This window comes from Somniosus microcephalus, chromosome 10 (genome assembly GCF_052327205.1).
Source record: "Somniosus microcephalus isolate GS21.2 chromosome 10, FLI_Smic_1.0, whole genome shotgun sequence".
Taxonomy (NCBI): domain Eukaryota; kingdom Metazoa; phylum Chordata; class Chondrichthyes; order Squaliformes; family Somniosidae; genus Somniosus; species Somniosus microcephalus.
Genome location: NC_140996.1, coordinates 159,485,053 through 159,501,649, shown reverse-complemented (window position 1 = coordinate 159,501,649; position 16,597 = coordinate 159,485,053). Strand labels below are relative to the sequence as shown.

Here is a 16,597-nt window from a genome sequence, read left to right as displayed (position 1 = left end):
AAGAATTTTGAGGAGATTGTTGATACCCTACACTGCCAATTCGAGGCAGGACTGGCAGATTCTCTGCAAGACAAATTCATCTGCGATCCCCTAAGTGTAGAAACACAAAAAAAGGTATCTTCTGGAAAAGATTTAACACTGGACAAGGCTTTCAGTGCAATAGGAGCGGCAAAGATACAGCAAAGGCCACAGGACTTCGGCACCCATGAAATGACACGGGGTTTCGAGAGATGTTATCGCTGCGGCAGATCCAACCATGACCAGAGGGATTGTTGGTTCAAAGAAAAAGCATGCAGGCAATGCGGAAAGATGGGACACATTCCACGTGTATGCCGATCTGAAAATAAAAAATCCACTAACAGGAAAAGAATCAAGAAGGAAAAGCACAGAAAGGTACAAATGATGACGGACAGTAGCTCCAAAGACCAGAAGAGCGATAGCGACTCCGGAAACAAGAGACTAAGCTCTCTCAAATTACATAATGTAATTGCCAATGAAGATTACCAGACCATTTGGGTTACCCTCATAATAGCAGGGTCCCCAGTTAAAATGGAGCTAGATACAGGATCAGCTCTAACCGTAATAAATCGACGAGATTACGAGAGGCTATTTTCGCATATACCTCTAAAAGACACATCCATTATCTTAAAAACATATACGGGGCAGAAAGTATACCCCAAAGGAAAAATAAAGGTGCCTGTGGTATACAACGGCAAAGAAATACAAAAGTTGTATTTATACATTCTACAAGATGGTGGTCCACCGTTGTTGGGACGTGAATGGATAAGGAAGATACGTTTAGACTGGCACTCCATTCAGGCACTGACGGTGACCAGTAAGGAAAAAAACAATGATGACATCATACCTGAACGATTAAAAGACATCTTCGCCAACGCCAAAGAAGTGTTTCAAGAGAAACTAGGAACCTTGAAAGGCATCACCGCCTCAATAAAAGTGGAAGATGCAGCAATTCCAAAATTTTTTAAGGCAAGACCAGTGCCATACGCAATACGTCCGGCAGTCGAGGCAGAGCTGGAGAATTTGGAAAAGGCAGGCGTATTATCCAAAATAGATTGGAGCGAATGGGCAACACCCATCGTTCCAGTCATGAAAAAAGCATTGAAAAATAACTCTGAGGAACAGAGAAAAATTCGCATCTGTGGGGACTTCAAGGTGACTGTAAACCCGGTCCTTCACACGGTACAGTATCCTCTTCCGAGGATAGAAGATATTTTCGCCTCACTATCCGGAGGAAAACGTTTCACAAAAATTGACTTGGCACAGGCATATCTACAGATGGAGGTTGAGGAGACCTCTAAAAAGTATCTCACAATAAACACACACAAAGGCCTGTACCAGTACAATCGACTGGTTTTTGGAGTAGCATCAGCTCCAGCTATCTGGCAAAGAGCTATGGAGCAAGTCCTGCAAGGGATTCCGGGGACTCAGTGTTACCTAGACGACATCCTTATAACAGGAGAAAACGACAACGAGCACCTTGCCAATTTGGAGCAGGTGCTCACTAGGCTGAAAGAACGGGGCCTACGAGCAAATCGCCCCAAGTGCGAATTTTTCCAAAATCAGATATCATATTGTGGCCACATAATTAATAAGGAAGGGTTGCATAAGTCACCTGAAAAAATTGAAGCAGTTATAAAAGCCCCAGCACCTGAAAATGTTTCCCAATTGAGGTCATTCCTGGGATTAATAAATTACTATCATAAATTTTTACCAAACTTATCAACTATTCTACACCCTCTTAATGATCTTCTACAGACAGGAGTGATTTGGAAATGGAACGAAGACTGTAAACGTGCCTTCCATAAATGTAAAGACTTAATCACATCCGAGAAAGTTTTGGCTCATTACAACCCATCACTACCAATCAGACTGGCGTGCGATGCATCCCCTTACGGCATAGGAGCGGTATTGTCCCATAGATTCCCTGATGGCTCGGAACGGCCGATAGCTTTTGCGTCACGCTCATTGAACTCAGCTGAGCGTAACTATTCCCAGATAGACAGGGAAGCACTCAGCCTGGTATGGGGAGTGAAGAAATTCAACCATTACCTACACGGACAAAAATTTACCTTGCTGACTGACCATCAACCCCTCATCTCCATATTCAACCCTAAGAAAGGTGTCCCCATTATGACGGCACAAAGACTACAGAGGTGGTCCCTTTTTCTAGGGGCACACCAATACAACATTGAATACAAAGGGTCAAAACAGCATGGGAATGCTGACGGTTTATCGCGCCTGCCATTGCCAACGATAGAAGAGGCACCTACAGTAGACCCAGTAGAGATATTCCACTCTACCATAGTGGAATGTCTACCGGTGACAAATTCTGCCATTGAAAGGGAGACCAGAAATGACCCTACTCTCTCACGGGTCTACGATTTAACAATGAAGGGATGGCCAGCACATGGCGAACCACTGTTGCCAGCATTCTCACAAAGAAGAGAACAGCTGTCAGTGTGCCGAGGAACCTTGATGTGTGGATCCAGAGTGGTGATTCCACCCAAACTCCAGGATAAAGTGCTAAAGGAGCTTCACGAGGGGCATCTGGGTGGAGTGAAAATGAAGAACCTAGCTAGGGCGTTTGTATGGTGGCCAGGTATCGATGGAGACATCGAAGACATGACCAAGAGCTGCCTAGGATGCCAGAAGGTCCAAAATGCTCCGGCACAGGCCCCTCTACATCCATGGGAGTGGCCCTCATCTCCCTGGCAAAGGGTGCACATCGACTTTGCTGGTCCATTTATGGATTCAATGTTCTTAATCGCAGTTGATGCACACTCCAAGTGGCCGGAGGTAATAAAGATGTCCTCCACCACCACGGAAAAAACCATCACAGTATTAAGGACCATATTTGCCAGGAATGGGCTGCCGGAACAGATATGTTCTGATAATGGACCGCAATTTGTGTCCGAAGAATTCAGAAAGTTCTTAAAGAACAATGGGGTAAAGAACTACACGTCCGCCCCATACCATCCCGCCACCAATGGATTGGCTGAAAGGTTTGTCCAGACCTTTAAGAAGGCCATAAAGGCCATGGGTAATGAAGACATAAAACTTCAGCACAAGGTGGATAACTTCTTATTTGCATATAGGAATGCAACACATATGGTTACAAACCAAACTCCCGCCATGATGTTCTACAATAGAAACCTAAGATGCCAGCTGGATTTGGTCAAGCCCAACATCCGAAGGGACGTGGAGAACCGGCAGTTTCAGGGCATGAATGAAAGGCCAACTAGGGCCCTCCAGATAGGCCAACCGGTTTTGGCCCGGGACTACCGTACCGAGAAATGGCAGCCTGGAACTATCTGCACACGACTAGGACCACTGATGTATACCGTGGACATCGGAGAAAGCATAATAAGGCGCCATGCTGACCAAATCATCAAGTCATCCGAAAAGGGACAACCTACACCACCACGCTATACATCTAACGATGAAGTAGAGATACCCATATCTACCTCCGATCCGGTGATACTGGAACCCGATGAACCCGACACTGGCCTTCAAGTCGAATCAGCCTTGCCAGAAGAACCTACTACACCACCAGAAACTACTACACCCCCGAGGCGTTATCCGGACCGAGTCAGGAAGCCTCCTGAGAGACTAACTTATAATTAATTAATACAGCAATGTATATTATTTTGCATATAACATGTAATTAATAATTACTTAAAATATGATGTACTAGTTAGCTAGAAGGGGAGGAATTGTGGTGTATGTGCCTTTAAGTGCAATTGTGGCGTATGTGCCTTTAAGAGCCCCAGGTGTGCGTAGTGCCGGTAATTGCCACTTGGGCTATATAAGCCTGTGTATTGTGTATATCCTTTAGAACCCCCCCCCCAGACTTGCTTAGTAAATACCTATGAACCAACTCCTGTCTTCAGTGTCTTTATCTACACACGGACACTACAAGAAAGACCAGGAGGAAATGGCTATTAGAACTAGGTTAATAGCATTTATTAATAGTGTCAGGGCTCACCTTCTAGACAGTAAACAAATTAGGTAGCATTCAGATAACTAAAATGATGAGGGATTTACCCCACAAATAAATGGTTGGAAAATAAGTATGTCAACACCAGATATCTAAAGTTGCACAACTATTTTTTCTAACAAAACGATACACCTGCAGTGGTTATTCTTACCTTAAACAGTGAACGGCAAATATATTCATATACCAACGTTTTCAGAGTACCAATCAGAGCTGTGATTCGGATTTCTGTGTTTTCAGATTCCTAATGGAAAGAAAAAATGGATCACAAGTCTAAAAATATTACTTTAGTATAAAAACACATACTTAACATTTATTCAAATATACTGGTAGATCTCCTCAGGCTCTGTTCACGGTGAGTCAGAGGGTTTCCTGTTTTATAACATTAGAAATGTTTTTGTCATATAATGGATACACAAGGGTATTGATTTAGTGACTGAATATGTCAAATTCCATTTTTATTAAATGGCATTCTGGAATTTTCCTTGCTGCTTTGGGGAATGAATTCCACAGCTCTGCCCATTATAATGTGACTGTGTGGCATATATTTCTTTAACTTTGTATTTAATTTTTAGCTCTTATTTTTAAAGCTGAGAAAACACAGCAAAATGGTAAGCAAAATGTGCCAACTAGAGGCAGATATCTGGTATTTTGCAGTGCTGGGGGATGCAAAGAATGGGGTCAGCTGTACTTGGCAATAATCCTGCACTTTGGTAGCAATGTGGATGATCCTGGGCTTCAATAGCACTGGAGGATGGCACTGGGCTGTGGTATCACTAGGGAATGGCCCTGGGAATTGTCAGAACTCGGGTGGGGGTCCTAGACTTTGATATCACTGTGGGAGGTGAACCTGGAGTTTAGCAAAAGTGGGGAAAGTGAACATGAGATTTGACACAACTGGGATTGAATGTGAGATTTGGCTCACTAGTGGATTCCTGGCATTTGTCAACAGTGAATGGAAAGGCAAGGAAAGGATTTGACAGCACTTATTGGGGGAATCCTATTTTTGGCAGCATTGGTGATTTTATAAGGGACAATGAAATTAGCATTTTGTGATTGTTTCCTGGATACATATTTGTGTGCATATCTCACTCGATTTGCCTCTGTCTCTTTCACACAGACAGCTGTAAGGAAATCCAAACATTCTGATTACTCACTATCAGCAAAGCACCCCTTGGAACTGCTTACACACAATGGAGGAGGAAACCTGTAACACTGGAGACCTGCACCAGCAGTATTGCACCAAAAGCTTCAGGGCAGTCAGGCAGTTGTCCAAAACAGCAATCAGAAAGCCTTCAGCCGAATACTCATCCTGCTGGCCTTGCTGCAAACCCCTTCTCAGATCTTCTAATCCGAAGGGGTGAGTGCAACACCAAGTCCCACTTCTTGTGGGCAGTGCGGCTTTTCAACCTCCACCAAGCAAAGATGCAGGAAAGTGAGGTGGGAAGCGCAGTGATTCATTTCATTTGCATACCATTTTAATATTGGTGCAATTGACCCCACCCTCTTTAAAGAAACCTCCCGAAGTGCATGTGAAGCACAAAGGGGATGCACTCCCAGCATCATAGATCTTCACCATTTTTCAGTCTGCTTTATGCTGGTATATAAGCATATCTGGGAGCAAAGCAGATATATAGCCCCTAGAAAATTTCAGTTAGTAAGGGAGAAACAAATAACAGCCAAAAATGTTCCAAAAGCATTTTGAATGACTGGATTGGATCCCCACCTTTTATTTTAAATTGGTAGGTTCACCTCACTGGTCAAAAGGACTGGTTGCTTTCATAATTCCTTCGTAGATAATCATCAGAAATTATCTTGATTCTTACCTGGCTTTTGATTCATACATTCCCAAGCTCTTCAGTTCCAATTTGCTGCTGTTTTACTTTGAGCCAATCAACAAAGTATTATAGCGAAATAATGACAACTAAAGTGTGAAAAATAGGAATTTTGTTCTACACACAAGACTTTTTATATACATACTAGTTGATCTCCTGTGACATTGCACATGGGAAATAAAGACCAAGTGCACTATTTAGGTCGAGCAGGGTTAGAGGGCAGAGGGATAACTGGACCCAAATAGGTGAAGTGGGAGGAGGTAGATAGGAGGTGGGAGGAGAAGGGAGGGAGATGAAGATGAAAGGGGATGGTGAACATGGACAGAGGAGACAGATAGTGGGAAGGGAGGAGAAGAATGAGGAGGAGGAGGAGGAAGGAGAATGGATGATGGGGACAGACACAGACGCAAAGGTAGGGAAAGTAGCTCAGTTCTGGCTGGCTGAGCGTCGCTTGACTCCACCATGCCCAGATATTCATCTTGGTGAGGGGATAGAGGGGCAAAGAGCGTTCTGTGTTCTTCTTCCTTTCCTCAAGTTTAGATATGCTGAGTGGGTAGAGGAAAAGGCTGCTAAGCATTCATGATTGGTGAGAGGAGAGAGTGCAGAATCTAAGCGCTATATATGGTAAGCACATTCAATGGCATAGCTGGGCAGTAAAGGCACTCTGTTGTGGGGAGCTGTTGGGGAAGTTGTTTTGTGGGTGAGGTGAGGAGAGGACTTGCTCTGGTTGAAAAGGAACAGATATGTTTTCCTCCCCCAGTTAGTTAGATAACCTACCTTTGGAATGTGGAGCACAATGAATGAACTGCTCTTAAATCAAAATTTCATATTGAACACTAATCAAATGATGAATGGGCTGTAAAATGAAAAAATACTATTGTGTTTTACTGTATAATAACCATTTCCAACTGTGCAAGGGTACCTTTTTATTGCTGATGTAAACAATATTCTAATTACCAAACTGTAAATTAAATCCAATGGTAGGAATATTTTTTTTTTTAACTAAAACGTTAGTGCTCAGGTTGTTAGCAAACAATTTGTTCATCTTTGCTATGTCATTGTAATAGATGAAAATTAAATCCTGCTTCAAAGCATTCTGATAAGTTGAAAACATACCTTCCTGCTCTGTAAGGATCGCTGGAAGAGTCTTAGAAAGGCTGCCAGACTAAAGCAATACATATTATTAATTTTGGATAGATCAGTGATAATAAAGAACATCTTGCTGGCAGTCTGAGCAAGTGGAAGAAATGCATCCCTCTCCTGCAAGAAAGAAAAATTACGATCAACAATGATATTTTGCTGCCCTCCACAGGCAGCAGTGTATAACAATAAACTAAGACAGGCTGTTAATCATATAAAGGAACTTAAATTTATTAAAAGGGAGGAAAAATGCCAAAATATGGAGTCTCTAAGGGGGAAAAATTAGCGCCCTGAAAAAGTTAGTGCCCCTCCGCCATAAATTCAGTAGTAGCGCCCCAAGCAGGAAAGCCCTCCACGTCCTGCTTGGGGTGCTACTACTGAATTTCACGGTGGCACGTAGCGCCATGTCATTGCAGGCCTCCTCCCCTGATTAAAGGGGAGGGGCTTAGTGCTGCGTGCACCGGGGCCCTGCTGGACCATCGGGGAGCGGGGTGCCATGAAAACAGTCCGGTACTAAAGAGGAATGTGGGGCTGAGTGATCGCCAGCACCCCGCATAAAAAAGTGAAAGGGGGCAGGTGCTGGAAGTTGGCCAAAATAAAAATGGCCACCTGACACCCGCCCTTTAAGTAGCGCCGCCACCGCTGCAAAAACGCCCTCTCATCCTGTCGGACATATCGTCCAGCGATAGGTCAGGGGGCGCAAGGGAAGTTCGTGGCCAGGGCACAAGCAAGGCGCTGCGCACGGCGATGGCGTCATCACCGGCGGTGCTACCGGCACCACTAACTTCCCGCTGAATTTCGTGGGAGGCGTTAGGGGTGCCGTGCCCAGGTGCTAGGGGATTTGCGTCCCGTTAGCACCCCCAGGGGCGCTAACGAGACGTGCAAACCAACCCAATTTTTCCCCCAAGTCTTTCTAGAATGCAAAACTAGAACACCGCAGATATGCATTCAAACATCGATTAGTGATGCCTGAACCCAATGTCATCGCCAGTCATGCTGCATGAGTGTCTGAATTTGAGAGGACTGTGACTTAGCTTATACTGGAAAAGGGATCTGACCAGAACACCTAAAATACTGCCTGAGAATAACTCCTGGACACATTTTATTTATTTCACTTTTTCCAATTTAAAAATATATCCAGTTTCTTTCACTTATAATAAATTATAAAAGTATTCAATATAAATGTGTTAGAGAGGGACAGATAGAGTAAACTATTATTTTTAAGCAACTTAATTGCAACTATAGTTGATCAATACTTATGCTTTTCAATGATTAAACATATAAAGCAATAACATGCATAAGAAAGGTACTTTCAACATATTGAACTTAATAAATTAATAAAATATATACCACTGTCATGATTAATTCTTTGACTATAAATTTTAAAAACTCCCACACAATACCTGATCTAAAGAGACTTGTAATCTGAATGACTCATTGAGGGATTCTTGGATTAGTGCGCTGCTGGCCTTGGTCTGATTGAGCGACTCTATGAGTCCCTTGTTTTCCAATATATTTCCTTGGGAAGTTGCCAGCGCCTGTGAAAAATGACATTTACTTATTTTTAAATTCATTTTTGTGAACTCCACTCATCCATTTTATTAGCATAAAAAAGTAGATTTAAATTTGAACATAATGCAATCTAAATAATATACGGGTATAGATTCCATCTATTTTTATGCCAGTCTCATCCTTCTATGCACCCTCAAAAGCGGAGAAACCAGCCTTCACATTTCCAGGTCTCTACTAAAACGGCTCATCCCAAAACAAAAGAAGGCTAAATTTGACTCTTGCATTTCTTTTATCAATCTTACCTTCATCTGGAACTTCCCACTGCAGTGGTCAAGATTGAAAATTACATTTAACCTGCATGTTTCACTTTCCTGCCTATGCTCCAACACACTATGATTTTTCAACCAAATTGGCACTGAAAGTAACATCAACATTCATGGTTGTGTAATGGCACACCATGTTGAAACTCCAGTGCTGGTGGCATAGAATAACAGAATACATATTTATATCTGCATTATATCTTGAGCGATCAATCTGTCACATTGTCAAATGGGTGCACTTGGAAAAAGAGAAAAATCAGAGCAGGAATTACCTTAGCACTCACGTGCGCGGCCTATCAACCCATCAACATTTGCAAAGGCACAGGAAAAGTTCCACTTACCAAACATTAGGTCAGGGTATGACATGTGATACAAGGGGATCAAAATGAGAGGAAAATGTAACTAAAAAATCCATTACATGAATCACAACAAACATATTTCATGCTCCTAGACAAAACTGCGCTGTGCAATTTCAGTACAGTATTGCAAAAAAAGCATAAACTGTACTAGGGCATTAACAAGTATTTATTGGTTACATGTTTTGGGTTATACTAGTTATTTCACACTTCTAGTCTGTGGTCTGGAGCACAGTTGTGATGCTCAGCCTTTCACTTTAAAGTCATTGCTCCAGTACCAAGGTCAATCAGAGTTTAATTCCTTTTTGGTGAAGGAAATTTGCAGATTGTCAGGTGCTTGTAGATTTCTGACTCCAGGTCAGAAAAAACAGCATGTCTTTCTTTTTATTTTTATTAGTACTTCTATTAAATATTTTAATACACTTATTTTGGCATTTCTAACATTCACAAAAACCCATGTCATTAATATCATCATAGCTGTATAGTTATAGTGTATAAAACTTTGCAGGGATAGTACATGTATAACTTAATAGTTATTTAGCTAGTAAACCAAATATAATCTTTCAAAGACCGTGGTCTAATGACGCAAGAATAGAATTATAATGTCATGCTATATTGTGTCTGTGCAGTAGGTTTTTTTCTCCTCCCAGGACAAATATGGTTTTGAGCTCAAGGCACTCCAGGGCCTTGATTTTATTCTAACCCACCCAGCAGGAACAGGACGAGTCCGGGTCGGCTGCCCATTGTACATCCACCACAACTTTAATGATGCGTAAAATTGGGCAGTGTGTAAAATGGGTGGCCGACCTGATCCCGCCAGTTTCCTGCCAGGCGGCTTAGGCTACAATTCCCCCCTTAAGACTTGAAAACATAAATCTATGCTGACAGTCTGTGCAATACTAGGCAAGTGCTGTATTGTCAGAGGTGTCATCCTTTGGATGAGATGTTAAACTGAAGCCCTATCTGCCTGTTCCATTGATTCCTGTAGCGGTTAAAGATCCCATATCAATATTTGAAGAAAAGCAGGTAGTTCTCCAGATGTCAACATCCCCCAACCCCTCAACCAACATCAATAAAAACAGATTAACTGGTCATTCACTTCTGTTATTGTGGAACCTTGCTGTGCATAAAATGGCTATAATAAGTCACTCTATTGTAAAGTAATGCATTGTGTTTTGGAGTATTTCTGAGGCAAGTGTTAAGGCAATATATAAATGCAAATCTTTATTTCAGGGAAATAAAGCTGTTAAAATGGAGACCAGGTACTAGATATTCCATTTTCTCCATTTTAGAGTCATAGGCCTAGAAATTCGGTTGGTAGCGCCGGCGCTGAGCGCCTAAAGAGACCTAGAATTGGGGCGATGCCCTATGTTGGGGCGGTCGCTATGAAGATAGCGACAACTCAGATATTGACTATACATTTAGCGCCTGCGCTAAGTGTTTGCACGCACCCGCGAGCGCAAGCAGATCATGACGTCATTTCAGTGTGCAACGCCTTCTAGGAGCGCCTGAGCACATATTGGGTGGCGCCCGGAGCCTTAACGCCTAGCGCTATTAGTGACAGTTTGAGGGAGGGCTAGCAGGCCCTTCTCGGAGTCGGGGGGCGCTATTTAAAGGGGACAGCTCTAGTGCAGAATCCTCAGCCACTTGGCCTGCTCATTGCAATCGCTGCTGGATAGAGTTGGCGAGCTACTGTGGAGCGGAGTTTTGGGAATTTAGCTTTACAGTACTTGAGACCTTCAAACCTGTCCGAAGCACTTGCAGCACTACACCTAAAAGCCTTTTGACCAACTTGCATCGGAATGGGAGCTTCTTTGTAGGGCGACGGCCTCATCGCCCAACACTGTGAAGGGGCAGAGAGACGGCGGGAGGGCCGGGATTGGCCAGAAGGAGGAGGGGCAATGGAGGTCGGCCAATCCGACAGGATGCTGCGAGGGTCTTTAGGCAGCAGGTGACAAGCCTTGACATGTCGGAGGAGCAGTGTTTGGGAAGGCTCCGATTCTGGAGGGACAGTTACTGATCTGTGCCACCTGATTGGTCAGGATCTGCAGCCGCGTGAATGGTGCAGAACCTCTCTGTCCGTGATCGCCTCAATTTTTATGCCAACGCATCCTTTCAGTCAGCCATTGGGGACATTGCGACTGTCGCTCAGGTTGCAGTCCACTGTTGCATCCGGCAAGTTACAAATGCCCTTTATAGGCGAAGGCGTCAATTCATGACCTTGCCTCTGACCCTGCACAAGCAGGCGGAGCGTGCGCAGGGTATCGCTTCTATTGCGGACTTCCCCATGGTGCAGGGAGCGACTGACAGCACACACGTGGCTTTGAGGGCGCCATGCCATCATCCTTAGGACTTCCGCAACCGCAAGGGGCTCCACTCCCTCAACATGCAGCTGGTCTGTGACTGTATCGATTTGTATTGTGGGTTCAATGACGACACATTCATGAAAGAGATGTCTTTTTATCTAAAGTCTGTTCAACTCTTTATACAGCATTTCAGGAGACACCATGCTAGTGATGCATCTAAAGCGAAAGCAAAACTAAACTCTTTGTCTCTGTCACATGCCCTCTGCTGGTCAGGCATAAGTAATCAATCAGGCAAATATGCTGGTCAGGCATAAATAATCAAACAGGCAAATACCATCACTATTTGCTGATATCATTACAGTGACCACTGCCAAATCATCATGGCAGTCACCGCGCATTTCCCAGGGTGCTGCCACGATGCCTTTATCCTGCGGTTGACCTCAGTTTGTAACCTTTTTGAGGGGCTGGCTCGAACACGAGGCTGGCTTACTGGGGACAAGGGCTATCCTCTCTGGCCATGGCTGATGACAACACTCCGTGTGGCCGACACCCCAGCAGAAGAGCTGATCAGCAGCGGCCATCAGGCGACCAGGCACAGTAAACAGCACACTATTGGTGCTCTCAAAAAGCGTTTCCGATGTCTGCAACATTCGGGGGGATCCCTGCAGTACTCGCCGCAGCAAGTGGGACACATCGTCGTCGTCTGCTGCATGCTCCACAACTTGGCGAATCGACGCACCCAGCCAATTCCAGCTGTCCCTCAACGACCAGCAGAGCAGGCGGAGGAGGATGAGGAGGATGAGGAAGAGCAGGCGGAGGAGGAGGATGAGGAGGAGGAGGAGGAAGAGCAGGTGGAGGAGGAGGAGGAGGAGGAGGAGGATGAGGAGGCGGAAGAGCAGGCGGAGGAGGAGGAAGAGCAGGCGGAGGAGGAGGAAGATGGAAGGGCTGCTGAAAGTGGAAGGGCCATACGTCAGAGGCTCATCAGGACTCGTTTCGAGACCCCTGTGGCGGAATGATGAGAGTCTTAACTCATGCGCACTTTGGATGTTTGATGGCCTCTGAATGCCAGCATCACTGAAAGTAGTCACGTGCACCATGCCACATTGAAACTTCTGTTTATTGGCACAAAAGTCTTTCATTACAGCAAAACAACGTAATGTCAACAGAAACCATAACTTACTAAATAACTGTGAACTCTTCGGCAAAGCCGCAAAACTCAACAAACCTTCTGCAAATATAACAACAGGTGAGGGTGTCCTTGAATTTGGACAAAGAAACGTCTCAGCACCTCCCTCTACAACTGGCCCCTTGAGGGAGAACGACTTCTCTTTCGCGCCCGGCCCCTTCCCTCCCTGCTGCTCCTACGTAATTGGACCCCAGTGGCGGGCTCAAGGCTGGGGGACGCCTGCTCACTGTGTGGAAGCGCAGAAGCCCCTGAGGTACGGCCTGGCCGACCTCTGGGCTTGGAGGGTGCGGACGCAGGATGCTTGATGTGACCATGGCTGGAAGCAGTGTGCCCTGCAGGTGGTGGCAGCTGCAATGCAGACGTCCCAGCGCTGACATGTGCAATGGTCTCCTGCCGAGAGAGGACACCTGCACCATGGTCGGACGACACACTGGCTATCTGAGGGGAGCGGCTCGGCTCATCCGCCACAATCGCATGCTCCACTGATTCCTGGCCTTGTATGGGACTGGAAGGGCCCGGGGTGATCCTAACTGATGCAGAGAGGGTGGCTGCAGTGAGAGATTGCGTTGCCTCAATCTGGGTGTGGAGGAGCCCAGCAAGTGACTGCGTGGCAACAGTGAGGACCTGTGTGCCAGGTGCCAGTGCTTCGGAGAAGCCCTGGACAGTTCTTCCCATTGCTTTGGACAAGGCAGGTGCCGACCGCTCCACTGCCTCGGACAAGCCCTGGACAGACCTTTCCAGGGATTGTCCGAAGCCCTGAACAGTCCTTTCCATAGCCGACTCAAAGCCGTGGACAGTCCTCTCCATTGTTGGGCCGAAGCCCTGGATAGTCCTGTCCATTGTTGCCCCGAAGCCCTGTCCATTGTTTCCCCGAAGACCTGGAGAGTCCTCTCCATTGTTGCCCCAAAGCCCTGGAGAGTCCTCTCCATTGTTGCCCCGAAGTCCAACATACTCTTAGCCAATGAATCTATTGACTCAGGCATCTTCTCCACTGCAGCCATCAGCTCCGTGTGTCTGACCCAGGCCTGTTTCCTCATTTCAGCCAGGCGACGCACCTCATCTGCACTCTGTGCAGCAGTCATGACTAACTGCCTTGCCCTCCGGGGAGACGGTGGCCGAACTTGCCTATCCCCCTTGCGTTGCTGCATGCCGCTTGGTCCGGCAACTGGTTCATCCTCAGAGCCACCCCCCTCCCCTCCAGGGGACTACTATCCCCAGTCTGTAGATGTGTCCGCTCCCCGGATTCTGCAACGGCTGGTCCGGAGTCCTCCTGCTCCTCGCCTCCGGTGGCACTGGCACTGGCAGCTTCAGTGCGTTGAGCCCGAGTTGGTGCTGATTCATCTGAAAGTAGGGAGGTGGAAGAGTGGCTTTAGCAAAAGGACAGGTTTGCTGAAAGGCATGCCAGATTGCGGCAAGGCTCTGACATGGCTGCACACTGAGGATGCATGCTGGCGGGGGGACCAAGTGGAAGGCAACAGGTGAAAAAGGTGAGAGTCTTACCTTCGCTGTCGGAAATGGGGTCGGCAGATGCAGTGGTCACAGGACCAGACAGACGTCCTCCAAGAATCTGGTGCACTCTCTCCTCCAGATCCATGAGAGTGACCACTTGTGGAGGACCGCCACCGGTTCGACGCTGCTCCTTTCGGATCGTCGCCAGCTTGGACTGCAGGGGAAAGAAGGGGAAGTTCTGTAACATGATGCCTTGAGAGATCATCGCATGCCCCCCATGGTGCAAGAGCCCTTACATGATGCCTTGAGAGATCATCGCATGCCCCCCATGGTGCAAGAGCCCTTACATGAGGCCTTGAGAGATCATCGCATGCCCCCCATGGTGCAAGAGCCCTTACATGAGGCCTTGAGACATCTGTCCATGTGTGTGGCCAGAAAGGGCCATGGGTGCTTGCTGGCAGATGGCCATTGGGGCATCATTGCAACAGGGTGCCCGAAGTCAGCTGCAGATGGAGGGAATCAGAAGTTTGGTAAACCATCACTCACCCTAACGATCCGTGTGAGGTCGTTGAATTTCTTCCTGCACTGAACAGGGGTCCTGGTCGCCATGCTGCTGGAGTTGACCCTCACAGCAACTTCCCTCCAAGATCGTCGGTAAGCCTTCTGATTCGGCCTCTTGCCATTGTCCGGATACAGGACATCTCGACGGCGCTCAACTGCAGCCACCAACTGGTCCAGAGCCTCAGTGCTGAAGCGCTCTGCTCTGTCTAACCTTCTCCATGCTCAACAAGTTTCTACCGCCAGAGAAGGGCGAGCGCCGATTCTGAGGCCTACAGGGCGTTGGGTGTTGAAGCTCAGGCTGACTGACCCACCCCTTTAAGAGCCGGCCGGCGCCTGGAAGTCTCGTGGTTTCCTGTAATTGAGATCACCTGCGCTGCGCCCGTCCGCGTCGATATTGAGTAGCGCCTGAACTTTTGCGCCTTAGGAGCACCGTGCAATGGCTGAATTAGCGCCTCAATCCCCTTTGGGGGCGATGCAGCCCAATATCTCGCCAGGCAGCAATAAGTTTCGTCTGGCTATAAACTTAGCGCACCGCCAGTTCTAGCGCCTCAAGCGGGGCTATACCCAATTTCTAGGCCATAGAGTTATAAAGCACAGAAAGAGGCCCTTCGGCCCATCGTATCCCTGCCGGCCATAAAGCCCTGTCTATTCTAATCTCATTTTCCAGCACTTAGTCCGTAGCCTTGTAAGCTATAGCGTTTCAAGTGCTCATCTAAATGCTTCTTGAATGTTGTGAGGGTTCCAGCCTCTACCACCCTTTCAGTCAGTGAGTTCCAGATTCCAACCAGCCTCTGGGTGAAAAAGTTTTTCCTCAAATCCCCTCTAAACCTCCTGCCCCTTACCTTGAAACTATGCCCTCTGGTTATTGACCCCTCTAAGGGGAAAAGTTCCTTTCTATCTACCCTATCTATGCCCCTCATAATTTTGTACACCTCAATCAGGTCCCCCTTCAGCCTTCTCTGCTTTAAGGAAAACAACACCAGCCTGTCCAGTCTCCCTTCATAGCTGAAGCACTCCAGCCCAGGTAACATCCTGGTGAATCTCCTCTGCACCCTCTCCAATGCAATCACGTCCTTCCTATAGTGTGGCAACCAGAACTGCACACAATATTCCAGCTGTGGCCTAACTAGCGTTTTGTGCAGCTCCATCAAAATCTCCCTGGGCGCAGCAGCAGCAGCCACAACGACTCGCAGTCCGACTGGGAGGAGGGGAGCCAGGAATGGTGGCCAGAGGGTGAGTGGGAGAAGCAGGCCACCACACGTGGAGCCGAGCCGGCAACAGTGAGGAGGCGGCCACGGTGACGAGGAGGACGGAGCGGCTGAGGGACATCGTGCTCCCACTGCCACTGGGTGCCAAAGAATTGACTTTCTGAACACGGCGCTGTAAAAATAGCTGACGTGTCCCTATGGGGAGTAAGCATTCCATTGTACTAGTACATATGGCAAATAAAATTAAATTGAATTGAATTGAATATCCTATGCCTCGGCTGATGAAGGCAAGTATCCCATATGCCTTTTTAACCACCTTATCAACCTGTCCTGCTGCCTTCAGGGATCTATGTACATGCACACCAAGGTCCCTCTGATCCTCTGTCCTTCCTAGGGTCCTACCATTGATTGTGTATCCCCTTGCCTTGTTAGTCCTCCCAAAATGCATCACCTCACACTTTTCAGGGTTAAATTCCATTGGCCACTGTTCTGCCCATCTAACCAAGCTGTCTATATCGTCCTGTAGCCTGAGGCTTCCCTCCTCGCTATTTACCACTCCACCAATTTTCGTGTCATCTGCGAACATACTGATCATACTTCCTACATTCATATCTAAATCATTAATGTAAACTGCAAACGCAAAGGACCCAGCACTGATCCCTGCGATACACCACTGGACACAGGCTTCCAGTCACAAAAACAACCTTCA

General features: G+C 46.6%; 1 protein-coding gene across 6 annotated transcripts in view; it reads right to left on the bottom strand.

Annotated features, from left to right (window-relative positions):
• Nucleotides 1–16,597, bottom strand: part of dync2h1 (dynein cytoplasmic 2 heavy chain 1) — a 996,931-nt gene that overhangs the window by 491,412 nt on the left and 488,922 nt on the right. For all 6 annotated transcript variants that reach the window (XM_085999037.1, XM_085999042.1, XM_085999039.1 and 3 more), the window contains 3 exons: nt 8,394–8,528; nt 6,967–7,110; nt 4,170–4,259 (listed from right to left, as the gene is read on the bottom strand). In XM_085999037.1, the coding sequence (XP_085855163.1) occupies nt 4,170–4,259; nt 6,967–7,110; nt 8,394–8,528 (369 nt within the window). The remainder of the gene's footprint in view (nt 1–4,169; nt 4,260–6,966; nt 7,111–8,393; nt 8,529–16,597) is intronic.